A 16,168-nucleotide genomic window follows, 5' to 3' on the forward strand; every position below is an offset into this window, starting at 1 on the left:
TAGAAGCCTAATAGAAGCTTTACTTATATATGATTCTCTCGAAGGTAATAGTTCTCTGTTGATTCTTTTTCAATTGATTTAATCATCAAATAGGTTAATTTTTCAGTTTTGTTAAACTACAAAACTCCTCTATAAAGCTTCTTAAAATAATTTAACGCAATCTTTATACTGTTTCTTTTTTTTTTTTGTTAATATGACTCACTAAAGTTCATCCTTAAGCTGCTTGGAAAGACTTCTCAAAAGAAGTAGTTAAAGAAATTTTGACTTTCGTCAGAAAATTGGTTCTGAAATATGCATTATAGAAGCCTTATAGAAGCTTTATTTATCTGATTCTTTTAAAGGCAATAGTTCTCTATTGATTATTTCCTAGAAACACAAATTCTATAAGTTGAATCGATAGTTTAACAGGTTCATAATATTAAGGTTAGATTTTTGATTTCAGGAAAAATGTTGCATTTGTATGAGGTGCAAGAAAAAAGTTATCAAAGTGTACATGGAAGGAAAAATGAAACATGCAATTAGTTTTTTATATTCCAAGGCCTTAACATTTCTTTAGGCCGCCTCTGTTTGATTTGATAAAAATTACATTGGCTCTTGGATGATTCTGACCGAAAACACAATCTTTTTCATTAATAAAGTTGAAAATGGTTTTTTCTTATTTTTTTCCCTTTGTTTTGTTGAGATTTATTCCTTTGTTCATCAATCTTTTTTTGTATGATTTTTTTACTTCATTTTTAAGATCTCATTGTCTTTTTCATTGTTGAAACCAATTTGCTTTCCCCCTAAATGAATGTATGTTGTATGTGCTTGTGCAGGTAAACAGATACATATCAATGAAAATATCAGGTAAAATTGTAAAACTTCTCTAAATTCAACAGATAAAAGTTTTTTTTGTATTCCACTGAAGCAAACCAACCATGTTCCATGGTTCTAAATCATCAAATATAACACAAAAAAAAAATTATATCCTTTCCCTTATCGAAAACACCCTCTCTCAATCTACAAAAAAACTGTGAAATGTTTCATCGAGAACGACCCCAACAAACGACGAGATGAGAACAACACGATTCGACGACGACACGATGAGGATACACTAGTGAAGCGCGCAATGCCATTAAATTTTCCGATTTAATTAATCCCCGCGGATTGTTGCTGCTGATGTTGCTGCCATGCTTCAAGCTCATATTCCAATCAAAACTCTGTAACTTTGTGATTTTTTCTCTTGTATCCTTATACCCGCTATGATTTTTGTATCAATGATGTTTCTGTGTGTATGTGTTGGTAGATCCAAATCCTATAATAGGTGTATAGAGATATAGCTACACAATAATAAATTGCGATTAACGACTGGAGGAGCACAACAACCGGATAATGTTTCCAGAGAGAGAAAAAGATACGACGAATATTTGTTTAGAGAGATATAAATTTTTCTGCTATCAATATTTTTTTTTTTAAGGATGAAACTTAGTTGGAACAACAGAAAAAAATTTGAAACGAAAGGAAACATGAAATTTAATTGGAAATAAATCATTTATTTTTAAGGAAATATTGAGTGCTCTTACAACAACGATGGATTAATGTGCGATTTTTTTTTTGTTATTCTTTATTGTTCTTTTGTTTTCTGTAAATTGCATTGAAGGAGTTTTTTTTTTTTTTTTTTTTTTTTTAATTTGTGAAACAAGAGTGGGTGTAGATTTTTAAGTTATTATAGCAATTTTTAAAAAATCATAAAAAATTATTTTTTTTTAAGATGGAGGATATTTTTGTTGAAAAATGTTTATTGATGATTTCATAAATCTAAACAAGAAAAAAAAAGAGGAAAATAAGTTATAAATCGATATGGATGTAATTCGTAAAAACAACAACTTGATATTAATAAATGGAAGTAGAACCAATTTAGATACAAAAGAAGACAAATTTAGTAGTTAACTTAAATTTTGAATAAAAAATAAGTGTTTTGTTATTATTTTTGGAAAAATGTATAAGATTTTTTTGAAAATTTCAAGGAATCCTTTTCAGATGATGATATGTATCATCTTACTCAGAATTCATACTTAACCACAATTTTATGAATAAATCATACTGTTTGAGTATATCTTAATTTTTAAGATCGAAACAACGACAAAGCCTATATGAAGTTTAATGAAGTTTGGTCACTGGGGCGTATGTGTAACATTTTCTGCGAATAAAAGCGTTTGACTGACTATACATACAAACATTCTTTGCTATTCAAAACTATTTAAACTCTGGAGCTTTAATTAACTTTATTTTCTATTCTATACGACAAATTAATTTATTTGTTATTTTAAATGCTAGGTTTAGTTACAAAAAAAAAACATTTTCTTTAAATATTTTACGCTAACAGTACTGATACTTTTAAGTTAATAAATATTATTCAAACAAGTAAAAAAAAATCGTTGATTTGATCCTGATGTCCCACATTTTAAAGTTTTTGAAATATTTCTCAGCTCACTGGCCTGCACATAAAGTTTTCAAATCATGTGTTATAATATTTTCAAAATATGACACTTACACCATTAAATTTGAGGTTCGTAATAGCGTAAGTAATTCTAATAAAACTGCATTTTAAGTTTTAAAATAAAAAAAATATTCTAATATTGCCGTTTTTTTGTGAAAACTGACATTAATATTCTATATCTTGTATAAATTTGATTAAGGACTGAACCGTATGGTTTTCGGAATCATTTATTTTTAAGTATCAAAAATAAATAGAACCTGATATACTTTGCTGCCAGGTACAAAGGATTTTAGTCACAAAAACCGATTTTCGGATTGTTATTGGACTTCAGTCGGTTTTTTTTCTCTATTGTTTGGTCCTTTTGCCATAGTTCTAGCGTAACGCCTTCCTTTAGTAATAATTTGGAACATAGATTTTAAGTCAGGAAGTTTTTATAATTTTGTGGTATCAAATTGACTTAATTCCTTTGTATTCATATTCATTTTTAATTTTTGAATAAAAGGGGTTTCGTAAAAAGGGAGTCAGAAAAACAATAGCCATGTTTCTGAAGTATATATAATAGCTTAAAAAGAATTCTAAAATTTGGTAGTTAATCACATTGATATTTCAAACTCTTCTCTATAAATTAAACTTTATTATTAATGTGAGCAAAGATTTTTCTTGACTTAAGTCCTAAGGATCAAATTAATTTTTCAATTGACTCTTGAATTTTGAATGAATTTTTTGAAGAACTTTTATTTTTTGGCCAACAATACATTGATATTAAAAAGATCTTTAAAGCCTTTATAGCATCATTATTAGAAATAATAATTTCTAGATTACAAAAAAAAAAAAAAAAAAAAAAAATTACATAAAATCTGTTTTTATAATTAATAAAGCAAGGTTCTAAATGGTTTTGATCGCAAAAAGAGGTATGAAAACGAATTTTTGGAAAATAAAGTGGTCGTCTGTAAAGTCGGTTTACGTACGATAACTTTACGTGATAACGTCATAAGAAAACAGGCTGTGTGCTTTTGTTAAAAAATTATCTTTTCTCATTATATCAATTTTTTATATGCAAAGCTTACAAAAAAAAATTATACCATTTAAAAGTATAATATTTTTTCTAAAGAATTAAACCATACTAATATTTTTACAATGCGTAAAAAGTATAAAAATAATTTATTAAAAACAATCATTTTTCATGAAAAAGCAAAAAAAACATTTATTTTGTTCTTCTACACCATTAAGTCCATTTTTTCATCAACAACCTTTTAATAAATTGTATATCATATGAAAGCTTATTATTTCAGCTCAAAATATTTATATCGACCACGGATATGGTCGATATAAATTTTTGTATCTCTACAAAGAGAGCTAGAATTTTTTAAACCCAATCAGTTTTCATCAAAAAAAGCAAAAATATCAATCTTTTTTATCTGCTCATGCCATTAAATCAATTTTTTTCTCTGACAACCTATATTTAATTTTATATCATAAGAAAGCTTATTAATTCACCTCTGATATGACGCTTTTATCATATTTTTTCGATGCCTACAAAAAAGGTTAGAATTTTTTAAAGCCAACCATGTCAAAATTTCAAACTGAGAATACTGTACTTCCCACACTGTTGGCTGGTCATGAACAACAGATCTCCACAGGTGTTTTGAGGTATTTCTGAAGTTTTTTAATTTGACATTGTTTAGCTTGTAGTAAATGTACCGTTGTGTGTGATATATCAAATGAAAGATAATATTATCAGCATGCTCTAGAATTCTAGATCAAAAGAAAGAACGTGTTGAAAAATAGGTCTTATTTTACCGTTATCTCAAAATTGATTGAAATTTGCACAAATATAGTCCTGCCTATTATCCATCTACAGTATAAATTTCATTTATTTATCTGTTGAAGAAAAAAAGATAAAAATAAAAAACGGTCAAAAACTTGGGACAAAAAAACTTGTTTTTCCCTTAATTCGGTCAAAATTCATTTTAAAATACCAATACATGTATGCGCACGGTATAAGTTTGTGATTTTTTGAACGCTACGAAAAATTTAAAAAAATAAAAACTCACCCAAAAAAACCCAGAAATAAGTGGGTGTTTTTTTAAAAATTCATATTTTAAAACGCAATAGACTAAAAAAAATCCGTAACAGATCCCTAACTTTTTTTTATTATATTTCGAATGACGTTTTACAAATTGTAAAACAAAATTTCCCTACCTATAATCACTACTTCGTCAAAGGTCTACCTCATGTCTTAGTTTTAGAAAACCATTTATTACTTGATTTTGAAATTTTTTAGAATTTTTTTTAATACCATTGTCAGTCTTGCAATGAATTTATCTATCGATTAAAAAAATGCAATCTTTACATTGTCGGGTTTAGAAAAGATTTCTCGAGTTAGGTGACACCATTGAATTACAGAAACAAATTGTCTCTCTTTCTATGAAATCGACACAACTTTTCTCTTTTTCAATAGACTTACATACGGTATGTTATAATTTAATGAAAAATGTATGAAAAATAACTTTGAGCTAGAACACGTTTGATAAAATGTAGCAAGAAGTAATTATAAGATTGTAACGTAATTAGCAAAATTTAATTGAAAAAATAATTCACTCTTGTGCAGTGATTGAAATATATTTTTAATCTTATATATAAAAATGAGTTCGTTTAGTGTGTGTGGCCGATAAACTCGCGTTTGGCTGGTCCGATTTTGGTAATTTTTTTTTTGTTTGAAAGGTATTAATATGTAGATGGTTTGTATCAAAAAAAAAAAAAAATACCTTTTCCCGCATCTTTACATAGCTGTCAATTTGTACGAGTAAAGAAACACTCTCGCTTTTTAAAAATTTTAACTAAGCTTAATTTGTAAACAAATTTATTAAGACAAGCTTTCAAAATAATTACAAAAGCCTGATTTTGAATGAAACAAATAATTATTCGTCTAGTGACATTAAATCCACATTTGAACTGCACAAATAAAATGTACAATCAATCTCTGATCTTCATTGAGGACACGGATAAAGCATTGGCACAGTTAGGATTGGTTGCTCCAAATCGTGGAGACCAAGATATTCTTGATCAGAAATACTACGTGAAAGGCAATACAATTACGTTGAATAAATTAAGAATATTTGTGCAAACCAATGTGCCGAATTTAAACGATCAACAAAAGTATGTGTATGACACCATATTGTGCAAGGTGTCATCAATCAGAGTGGTGGTTTGTATTTCTTAGGGCTCTGTTAAAGCTTTCTGTAAATTACATCAGTAAAAATTTTGTTTAGCTATTTTGAATAGGTACTTTAAACTTTTATTTTGAGCAAAATATTGATGAAATAAGTTGGGAGCTTATTTTAACTATTTTTTTTCAAAAAGAAGCAATGCATTTGGTGTAAATTTTTTTTTTCACAAATCCATTTTATAAATTTTACTGTTCAGTAAAATGAAATTTCATCTAATGAATTTGTGACCAAAATATAACACCAAATGAATTGCTTCTTTTTCAAAAAGTTAGCGAAAATGTGTTTTTAATCTTTAATCTTAAAGTATTCAAAATAACAAAACAGAATTTTTACTGATGGATTTTACTGATAGCTATAATTGAACCCTTAGATGCACCCGACGCCCGGTGGTACGCGAAAAACATTTTTACTATCATTAATTCTAGCATCGATACGATCTGAATATAAAAAAGCATTGGCTCTAGCTTCGTCCGGAATTGTCTTTGAATATGCAGGTTAATGAAACACCTACATGTAATATTTCAAAAACTTCGGCAATGGCAAAAGTATTGCAACAGTGTCAGATTATTGTTTGGGATGAGAGCACAATGGCGCACAAAAAGTCACTTGAACCCTTAGATCGCATCTTGAAGGATTTGCGAGGAAATCAAAAAATATTGTACGGTACCATGTGACTTTCGAAAAACTTTGCCGGTTATACCAAGTTGCACTGCTGCAGAAGAATTAAATGCCTGTTTAAAATCTTCGATTTTGTTGACCACAAATGTTCGTGTGCAGTTACAAAACGATTATGTATCTGCAGCAGAATTTTCTAAGCAGTTATTTTACATTGGTAATTGAATAATGCAACTTGATTCTGAAGGCCGAATTACACCTCAAAACAATTTTTATTTTAATGTAAATTCAAAAAATGAGTTGATTCAAAGTGTATTTCCAAGTATAAAGATAAATTACAAAAATCACGCTTGGCTGAGTGAACATGCAATAATGGCTGGTACAAATAAAAATATTTCTAAAATCAATGCAACAATTTTGAACGCGATAAATGCACAATATTTTGCCTACAAATCGGTTGACACAATCACAAATGAAAGCGATGTAGTAAATTAACCAACGGAGTTTTTTAATTCGTTGGATATAACAGGTTAAATTTTTCTTAAAAGTGCACTCAGCGAAGCGGGTGGGGGTTAGCTAGTTTCCTTATATAATAATATATTTCTACTATGGATTTAAAAATTTTAATAAATTAATTAAATATTAAGTTATTAATTTTATAATTTTGTAACCCTCCATTAACTGTCAAAAAGATAATACGCTTAGCATCAAAAGCTTAACTTACATTTAATGATTTTACAATTATCAAATGTAAAAAAAAAAACAAATACGATTAACTATTATAAACCTACAACATATTTTCCACAATATTCAGAGAGATATTATAAAAAAAATCTCAGACATCCATTTGATGAAACAAAAAACTTTTTTTTGTTTGGAATCGCCTTTTTAAAAGTTTTCGTTTGAAAATCTCTTTCACAAAAAAAAAAAATTATATTCAATGCTTGCAAACTCGGTGTATTCGCACATATTGGCAAAAGAATGAATGACACATTTAAATATAAACAAAAAATATGTCAACTGTTATCTCACGATAAAAAGTGAATCGGATTTTATTTCGCCTTCCATGATGATCGAAATCGAAAGTTTTTTTTTCAGTGATAAATCAAGCAGATTGATTTTTAAAAAATATATAAAAAAAAATACCTTACCTATTGATAAATATCAATGCGAGAGGATAACAGACAGGAATAAAATAAAAAAAAATTTGTATAAAAGAAAAATATTATTAATTTGAATGTATTGATTGGATTTGAATAAGTACAAACTCTGGTTTGAATTGAACCTTTTATGAAAAGAGACTTATTTTTTTCGTGTTGACAGAAAAATAAAAAAGTTTAAGTTTTTTCATCTTTAGGGAAGACCTAAAATTGAATAATAATATGAAAGTGATTTCTGAAGTCTAGACCATTTCAAGAACTTCAATTTTAGGATTTAAAAACTTATTTATTTGAGAATTAATGTGAAAAGTATAAAAGTTGTTAAAGTAACATAAAATGATAAATGACATTTTTTTTTTAATTTGAAGGAGGAATACATTTTAAATGTTTCTCCTTAAATTTATTACAAAAAACTGCCAAAGATTTTTTTCTGCTTGAAAATTCACACAAAAAATATTCTCTCTGTTTGTTGCCCACTTCTCATTCATTTCAAAAATTTTAGAAAACTTAAAACATCTGCTTTCGTGTCATTTTAATAATAAAACATTCATTCATTTTCCTTAACTCTCAAATATAGCTTTGTTGTTGTTTAACAAAAAAGCCCTTAAACTAAAATTACATACCTCACCTCTTTGTAAATTTATATTTATACCCTAATAAGTTTCTAGAAATTCATTTCTAAATTTTGTTGAAATGTAGGTACTCCCACACCTAGTTACTATTTTTAGAACTTTCTCTAAAATTTAATGTTAAATTTTAAAATATATATATATTTTTGGCAAGAAAATTTAATTATTGTGTAAAGCATTCGACCACAACCTTCATTGAGAGAAGGGTTGATGTTGATGATGATGCGGTGGTTATACTCAACATCAAGCATCTCTAACATCTAACATTAGGTAGAAAATAATGGGTTCTCTTTGGAAATGTTTGAGGACTATGAAAAAGTCTTCTTATAGCATCGAGCCTCCTACACACTCCAATATATGGCAGCACTTATACAATATATTACTCAAAAACCACATTCATTTTCTCACACTCTATCTCTAGAATTGTTATAATTGTGCTCTACCTGGAAAAGTGGAATTTCCTGCTTTTAGCTTTACAATTACCCCCGAAAAAGAGCTTAAACGATTTTAAATTATATACAGGGAGTTACAAAATACAACAACATTTTTATGTGATATGTTAGTTTAAGGCGAATTGGAAATATGAGACGAATCGCGTTATACCACACATCAGTTTTATGAAGCAAAAATAAATTTTGAATTTTTAAGTTATTAATTTTTGTGGGAATTCGAAAAATTGGTAACTAGTTTTTAAATTTCAAAAAAGCATTAAAAAAAAAAAAAAAAATACATAGGTGGAAAACATTGTTAGCATTTTTCATAGTAATGCATGACAAGTTTGTAAAAAATACACGTAAGAAGTAAAACTAATTTTTATTGCAGAGAAAAATAAAGAAACCGGAACTACATTTTTCTATTTAAAATTTGTATTATAAATAACGATTCAATTTGTGCAAAGAGTCACTGTAATGCAGCAGATAATAGAATTTGGAATGAAAAATTCATATTTAATAAAAATCAACTGTTTTCGACACACAAAAAAAAAAAAAAACAAAGAAAAGAAAAAATGCAAATTACACTGGGCGGCAAAAAACAAAATCATGTGTGCAATTCACACGTGGTAGAAGTGAAACCTTAAAAAATAATTTTTCGTGCAAAAAAAAAAAAAAAAAAATAGAAAAAATCTACCTATTTTTTATTCTATCACCTTTAAATCCATGTATTTTATATGACAACCTATAATAAATTTTATATCATCTGAAAGCTTATTGCTTCAGCTCAAAATATTTATATCGACCATGTCTATACAACATCTACAAAAAGAGCTAGAATTTTTTGAACCCAATCACTTTTCATCAAAAAAGCAAAAAAAATCAATCTTTTTTCTCTTCTAACACCATTTTTATATGACAACAACCTATGATAAATTTTATATCATCTGAAAGCTTATTTCACCTTTTTTATGACGTATCAATCATATTTCTACCACACCTACAAGAAAAGTAAGAATTTTTTAAGGCCACAAGTGTTTTGATAATAATTGACATAATTGAAATTAATTTTATTTGTCCAACTAATATTGCACCTACGTATCGATATTCTCTTATTTATGTTTCCATAATTCCATATCGTTCCTCGCAGTTGTTGCCAACCCAAAAATCACATGTCATAGCTTAACATAACTTTAGAATTCGTAACTCTAGTTTTTCGTAACTTCGGTTTCGCGTAACTTTGACGGCCGTAACTCTGTCGCGCGTAACTCTGTTATTCGTAACTCCGTTACCATTTCATTTTTCAAGTTTTTCAATTAAAGATTTTGTAACTTGTAGAGCACTTACCGTTATGTGTGATATATAAAATACAAGGTAATATTAACAGCATGCGTATCAAAGTCAAATAAAATATTTGTGTGCTCTAGATCAAAAGATATAAGGTGTTTTGAAAAAAAAAAAACATATTTTTACCGTTATCTCAGGATATTGAATATGAAATTAATTGAAATTTTGCACAATTATAGTTTATTTAATTACCTATCTACAGTATACATTTTATTTATCTACCTATTAAAACAAAAAAGTTATAGTCAATTGATCGTTTCATCTTGTTTCAAATCACTACTATACTAAAGAAGTTTTCACTTCAAAAAGTCAGGAGCAAGAATTTTGTTAGGTGATTTTAATTGACTTTAGTGTGCTGAATTCAAAACTTTTTACACGTTCATTCTATCACTCCATAATTTTTGAGTTACACTCATCAATATTTTTGTTATAAACTCCCTAAAACTAATTTTCAATAAAGTTTTTTTTTGATGTTATGTCAAAAATATATATTTCTCCGTAATATATTGGTTTTTTAAAGTCCAAATCAGAAGACGCAAACTGGAATTTGGTTCAAAAAACCATTTATTACTTTGAAAAAAAAAAAAAAACAAGCAAGATTTTGAAATATTTATCATAAATTATTTTTTTCAATGTCTTTGAGAAAAAAAATAAATTTGAAAAAAAAAAAAAAATAAATACCTCGAGGACGTTTTAATATGGCGTTTTGAGTTCTGCAAAAAAATATCTTAACTGTGATGTAATTCGACGTCAAATATACCCAAAATTATTACCTGTTAATATTCAAGTATTCCGCGAACGTGACGTGAAAGCGAAATTTTGCCATTGCCATTGCTATCTGAGGATTTAACCTCTACTTAATTTCATTAATTGAAATATTGGAGGTATCGGGTTCAGAATCGGGTTTTCATTTATATCAATCGATAGCACTGGTCAACAAGGTTTGTGCCACAAGAACCAAAATAAACTTTTCTATATAGGTTTTTGATTATGCTGAACTCGAATCTGAAGTCCTCCGTTTTTGAAATAATATTACCCTCAGAAAATATTTCAACAGCCAAAAAACGTCATTTTGGCTGTTTTCGAGGATATATTTTTATGTGGGGTAATTCATTATGAATAAATTTGTAACGGTGCCTATAAGAATTGAATTTATTCTTTCAAAAAATGTTTAAATCATTCCGATATCTGTTTTACTGCCCGAGATATTTAAAATTAAAGTAGCGGTCTTTGGCTTAGAAATAGCTCTGGCCAACCGAATTAAATTTTGTTTGCCACATGAACTAAAATTATACTTTTCTATACTTATACTTTTCTGGGTTGTTGAACTCGAATCCGCAATCAGAAAAATTCTATTTAAAAACGATGAATGTATTCCAATGTTTTGTTTTGTATTTGATTTATTGACTATTTAAGATTATAGAAACAGGTAATTTTTTGTTTAGCAACATTTCAAACTGTGACCCCAGTGCCAAAGTCAAAGGTGCCCCGAAGGAGCTTAATAAGTGTTTTTCTTTGTTTTTTTGCAATAACTAACACTTTTTTTCACAAGGTATTGATTCATCATGAAAAAAAACTTTTTTATTAGGTTCAAAAATCGTCAAAAATTAGATCAGAAATACAGAAAACACGTGGTACTCCGCGAAGAGTTGAAGAAAGACTGCGAAATTTCATTGCGTTACTTTAAATCAAACTAAGCTTCTTTCTGCATTCAAACTTTTCTTTATTAATGGCACAATCATACCGAGAAACGCAGAGTCAAATGTGCCCCAGTGTCAAATGCACCCCAGCTTACCCTATCAAAAGCCTTTGAAAAGTCAAAAAGGGCCAAAAAAGTGATTTTGAAACTCTCTCAAACACATTTATATAGCAGATATTTCTTTTCGTTATTTCAATAGCCTATTTATAACTAAAAAATACTCAAAAAAAGGGTAAAACAATTTGTTTCAAGGTGGTTTATTTGTACCTGATATTATAAACTAGTTTTTGGATCAAATATGAAATAAATATTTTCATTCTTCCATTCATAGAATTATTTTATCATTAATTTTGATTGTTTTCACCAACGAACTTGGAACACCCTTTAACCAAAATTTGAACCAGGTATAAGACACAACAACTGGTTATCACCAGTGAATAATTATTTCCTCTTAATGGCATTTTGTTTCGAAAAATCTCCTTAAAAAAAAACAGAAGATGACGAAAGTGCCAGATAGAATGTGAGTACATACTCTGTGATGATGGGTCTCTTACAAAATGGCCGAAAATATGCAATACATGATGAAAATCTCTTCACTTAAAAGCCACACACATGTTGCAGATGCATAACAACCATTTAAACCCTTTGCAGAAGGTTGAGAATGAGCATATTGCATATGGGTAGGTCTACAGGTAGGGTTATATCGTCGTGTCGTTCATTCATGATACAGGAGATTCTTCTTCGCCTTGGTATATCTACAAAAAAGGACTTGCATTGTTGCAAAGCTGCCTTAGGCAAGTGCAAATTAAAACGAGACTACAATTAAATTCCAATTAAATTATGAAGACCATATACACAAAAGTCCCTGTAGTTATATTCCACATATACAGCACTTGTATTTACTCCTCAGAAAAGAGGGTCTTCTTCTTTTATCCTGGACCATGGCATCCTTCGGCTCAACGTCATTGTCGAGCTTCGTTTAAGCACAATAAAACCAGCATATACATATACTCTATAAAGCTGAATATTTTATCTTAATCAAACTATCACTCTGAATAGTAACGTTTTTGTTGAATTTTTCGGAATGAGGGAAAATGGAAAGGGTACAAAGTCCTTTCAATTCGGAAAAAGGATACCTTGCTAAATTGTTTAATAAAAAGAGAGTTGAGTGGGTGGACTTACCTTGCCAAAAATAGTCAAACCTCCGTGTTTAACATTGAAGGTTGGTGCATCAGCGTAACTTGAGTCGGCCCAAGGTGTATGGCAGGTGGATGTCAGAGTCATATACCTGACTCCGATGGCATACAACGTTCGGAGGACAGCCAATGAGCCGCCCAATGAGTGGCCACCCTCGACGCCGGTTAACGAGCATAGCTGATGATTCTTGTGGGCTTCAATGATGTCTGAAAAGATACAAGCCAAAAGATTACAAAATGGGTGTTCAGTTTCTTGGAAATTTTGCGATGGTTAAAAGATTTATATGTTTCCTTGTGTGCTTTTTTGGGTGAGTATGATGATGTTGGAAGGAACCTATACAGCAAAAGTGCAGTCATGGTGATGTTGCATGCGAAAGGATCAAAATTGAACTTTCCTCCTTATACCCTATTTTGTACCTACTAAGGGTTGTGAAAGTTATGAATTGTGAAAATCATACGTCAATAACATACAAAAACAGCAGTTTGAGAAATTTATCTTTAGAGTGCTCCTTCTGACAGGATGACATCATATATCCAACATTGAACGAATGAACACACTCAATTTTCTCGAAAGAGATAGAAAGAGTGGAGTGTTATTTATATTTTTGGTCTGGACAGCTGGTATTTTTGAGAAAAAGAGATATTGATGCTTTCAAAATTGGGAAAACAAATTAATACTTAAAACGATTTTCATGTCTTGAGTTTGAGTCTTATATGTGTGTTTACACTTTAATTGAACCTTTAACATTTAATCTTTTGCTAAAGGTTTCTGCCATGATGTACATAGGTACCCTTCTGTGATGTGTTTATTCAAAAATTGGATGGTAAATATGAACAAGTGATTTGGGGGAACTAAGCCAATTTTTAGAAGACACCTGTGAATTTGAGGGAAACAAAAATATTTAATACTTCTTAAAATGGACTCAGTTGTATTTTGGGCCGAATAGAGGCTCTGAAGAGGAAAATTGAATTGCAATTTCTTAGATATTTAATTAAAGATTTTGGAGAAACCTCTAGCTATGTGAATCAAGGTGTATGATTTTAAAGTTAGGAAAGAGAGGTCTTTTTTGGAAGTAGAGTATAGGGAAGCTTAGCCTGCACTATATCACGTCCGATAACGGATTAAGGTAAATCGACTTTGCTCTCTATTTCGGGTTCAGGAAGAATAAATCTGCCTAAGTAGAATTTATTACTTTTTCTAAAAAGTAAGGATTATCTTATTGTTGCAAATCTAATCTTGAATTTGCTCCACTTTTTTTCAAAGAAATGTAACCATCTAAAAACATTTGTCTTTTGATAGACAAACACTCTTGCGACACATCATGGAATAACTCAACTTTGTAAGCATGTTATTTGGTTGTAAGTATTGAAAAATGCATTCATCATAATTGAGTACAGTGTCCAGCTTCTTGTTCGAAAAGTGTGCTCGCACAAGTACCTAGATACTGTGTGAAAGCATATCTACGAGCTTATTTAAAGCCTTTTATGAAAAAATAAATTGCACGACTGGGGTCGCACGTACTTGCTCTTATGCTTAAAGTAACTATAATGTTAAAGCTATTTATTCAAGAAATTTAAAATTTGATATTTTGAAGAAATTTCATAAGTAGTATAAAAAAATTAAATCTGTATTTATAATTAATTAAACTCCGTTTTAAATTATCTTAAAAAAAAAAAAAAACAAATATGCCATTTTATTTTTTGTATAAAAAGGTATTTTTAGAAAAAAATTTTCGAAAATTGTAGGAGCCGTTTTTTAAAAAAATAAATTTTTATATATAAAAATTTTTTAACATTTTTAAAAAAAAAAGTTGGTATGCCATTTTGAAGAAATAATTAATTTACACATAAAAACTAAATTTCAAAATTTTTCATTGATCCGTTTTCAAAAAATTGATTTTTCAAAAAAAAAATTTGAAATATTTTTTAAAAATCCAAAAATGCACTTTTTGAAAATTTTTAAAAATTTTAATATTACCTTTATCTAAACGCTAAAAATTTTCGTTGAAATCGGGTTAATTTTGTACGAGATATTCAGAAACCAAAAAAACCGTTCTATGACAGGTACCGTTAATAACGGTACAAACAAATTTTTTTTTTATTTATAAAGTTGGCTCTTATATGTAATACTATACACAAAAATTTTAAACAAAATCGTTAGAGCCATTTTCGAAAAAAATTACTTTTCTATTTCCGTTATATGGCAGGTACCGTTAGTTTTGGTCATAAAAAAGAAATTTCAATTTCCCCTCTAGGGAATCACCAAAAACTGCTAACTATCAAGTTTGAAGAAAATCACTTCACTCGTTTAGGCTGTAGCTCGAGGTATATACAGACAGACAGACAGACAGACAGACAGACAAAATTGCCAGACCCACTTTTTTGGCATTCTCCATCATCGTAATGTCATGTTAAATTGTTATCTCGAGTTCGATTTTTTTTACGAATCCTAAACTTGCCCTATAGTTACGGTGACCATCCGTCCCGGTTTACCCGGGACTGTCCCGTATTTCAACAGCTTGTCCCGGATTTTTATTTAAGAAACCCGGGACGTATAAGTGTCCCGTATTTTGGAATTTGTCCCGTGATTGTCCCGTATTTGCACATTTTCTGATTTTTTTACCGACTTCCAAAAAGGAAGAGGTATTTAATACGTCTGTATTTTTTTATTTATTTTTTTATGTTTGTTAACTCATAAATTTGGACGGAGTGAACCAATTTTGATAATTCTTCTTTTATTGGAAAGCTGGTATTTGCAGTGTGGTCCAGTTCTGGCTATACAATCTATGAGAAAACCATAAAACCTAGTTTCGATCCATGGAAGTCGGTTTTGTTTTTTTTGTTGATAAAAATGATTATTTATTCAAAATTTTAAAAACTTTGTACGGAAAACAAGAAAAAACAGTCTTTGGTTGATTTAAATTAAATTAAAAGTTTTTTAATAAGTCTCCAAAGTCAAACAACTCTTTTAGAGTAAGAAAAATTACTTGGACAGTTAAATGTCAGTGAAAAACTATTGAAAACTCTCCACATATTTTCGTTTCACTTCAAGACTAGGCTTTAGTTTCAAAAAATTTTTTGTCATTTGTGTCCGGATATCAGATGTGAGAACCGGTAACTCACAAAAAACGGCGCTAGCTATGCATTGTTTAGAGGAAGACCACAGACCAGATTTTGATAATGTAAAAATCTTACAACAAGAAAATCATTATTCTAAACGTATGCTATTAGAAATGCTGCACATTCAAAAGAACGAAAATGTTGTCAACAGAAGATCGGACTGCGATGGTCTTAGTATTATATATAGTCATTTAGCTAAAAGTTAAATTACCTTACTTATGTATTTTTACTACTAAATTTTGAGTTTGTTTTCATTTTAAAT

General features: G+C 29.1%; 1 protein-coding gene across 6 annotated transcripts in view; it reads right to left on the reverse strand.

Annotated features, from left to right (window-relative positions):
* LOC129913863 (uncharacterized) overlaps nucleotides 1-16,168 on the reverse strand; it is a 420,354-nt gene that overhangs the window by 102,996 nt on the left and 301,190 nt on the right. For 4 of the 6 annotated variants that reach the window (XM_055992811.1, XM_055992813.1, XM_055992822.1 and 1 more), the window contains one exon: nucleotides 12,773-12,993. In XM_055992811.1, coding sequence (XP_055848786.1) covers nucleotides 12,773-12,993 — 221 coding nt within the window. The other 2 variants (XR_008772105.1, XM_055992845.1) reach the window with 2 other exon arrangements.

Source organism: Episyrphus balteatus, chromosome 1 (genome assembly GCF_945859705.1).
Source record: "Episyrphus balteatus chromosome 1, idEpiBalt1.1, whole genome shotgun sequence".
Lineage (NCBI taxonomy): Eukaryota > Metazoa > Arthropoda > Insecta > Diptera > Syrphidae > Episyrphus > Episyrphus balteatus.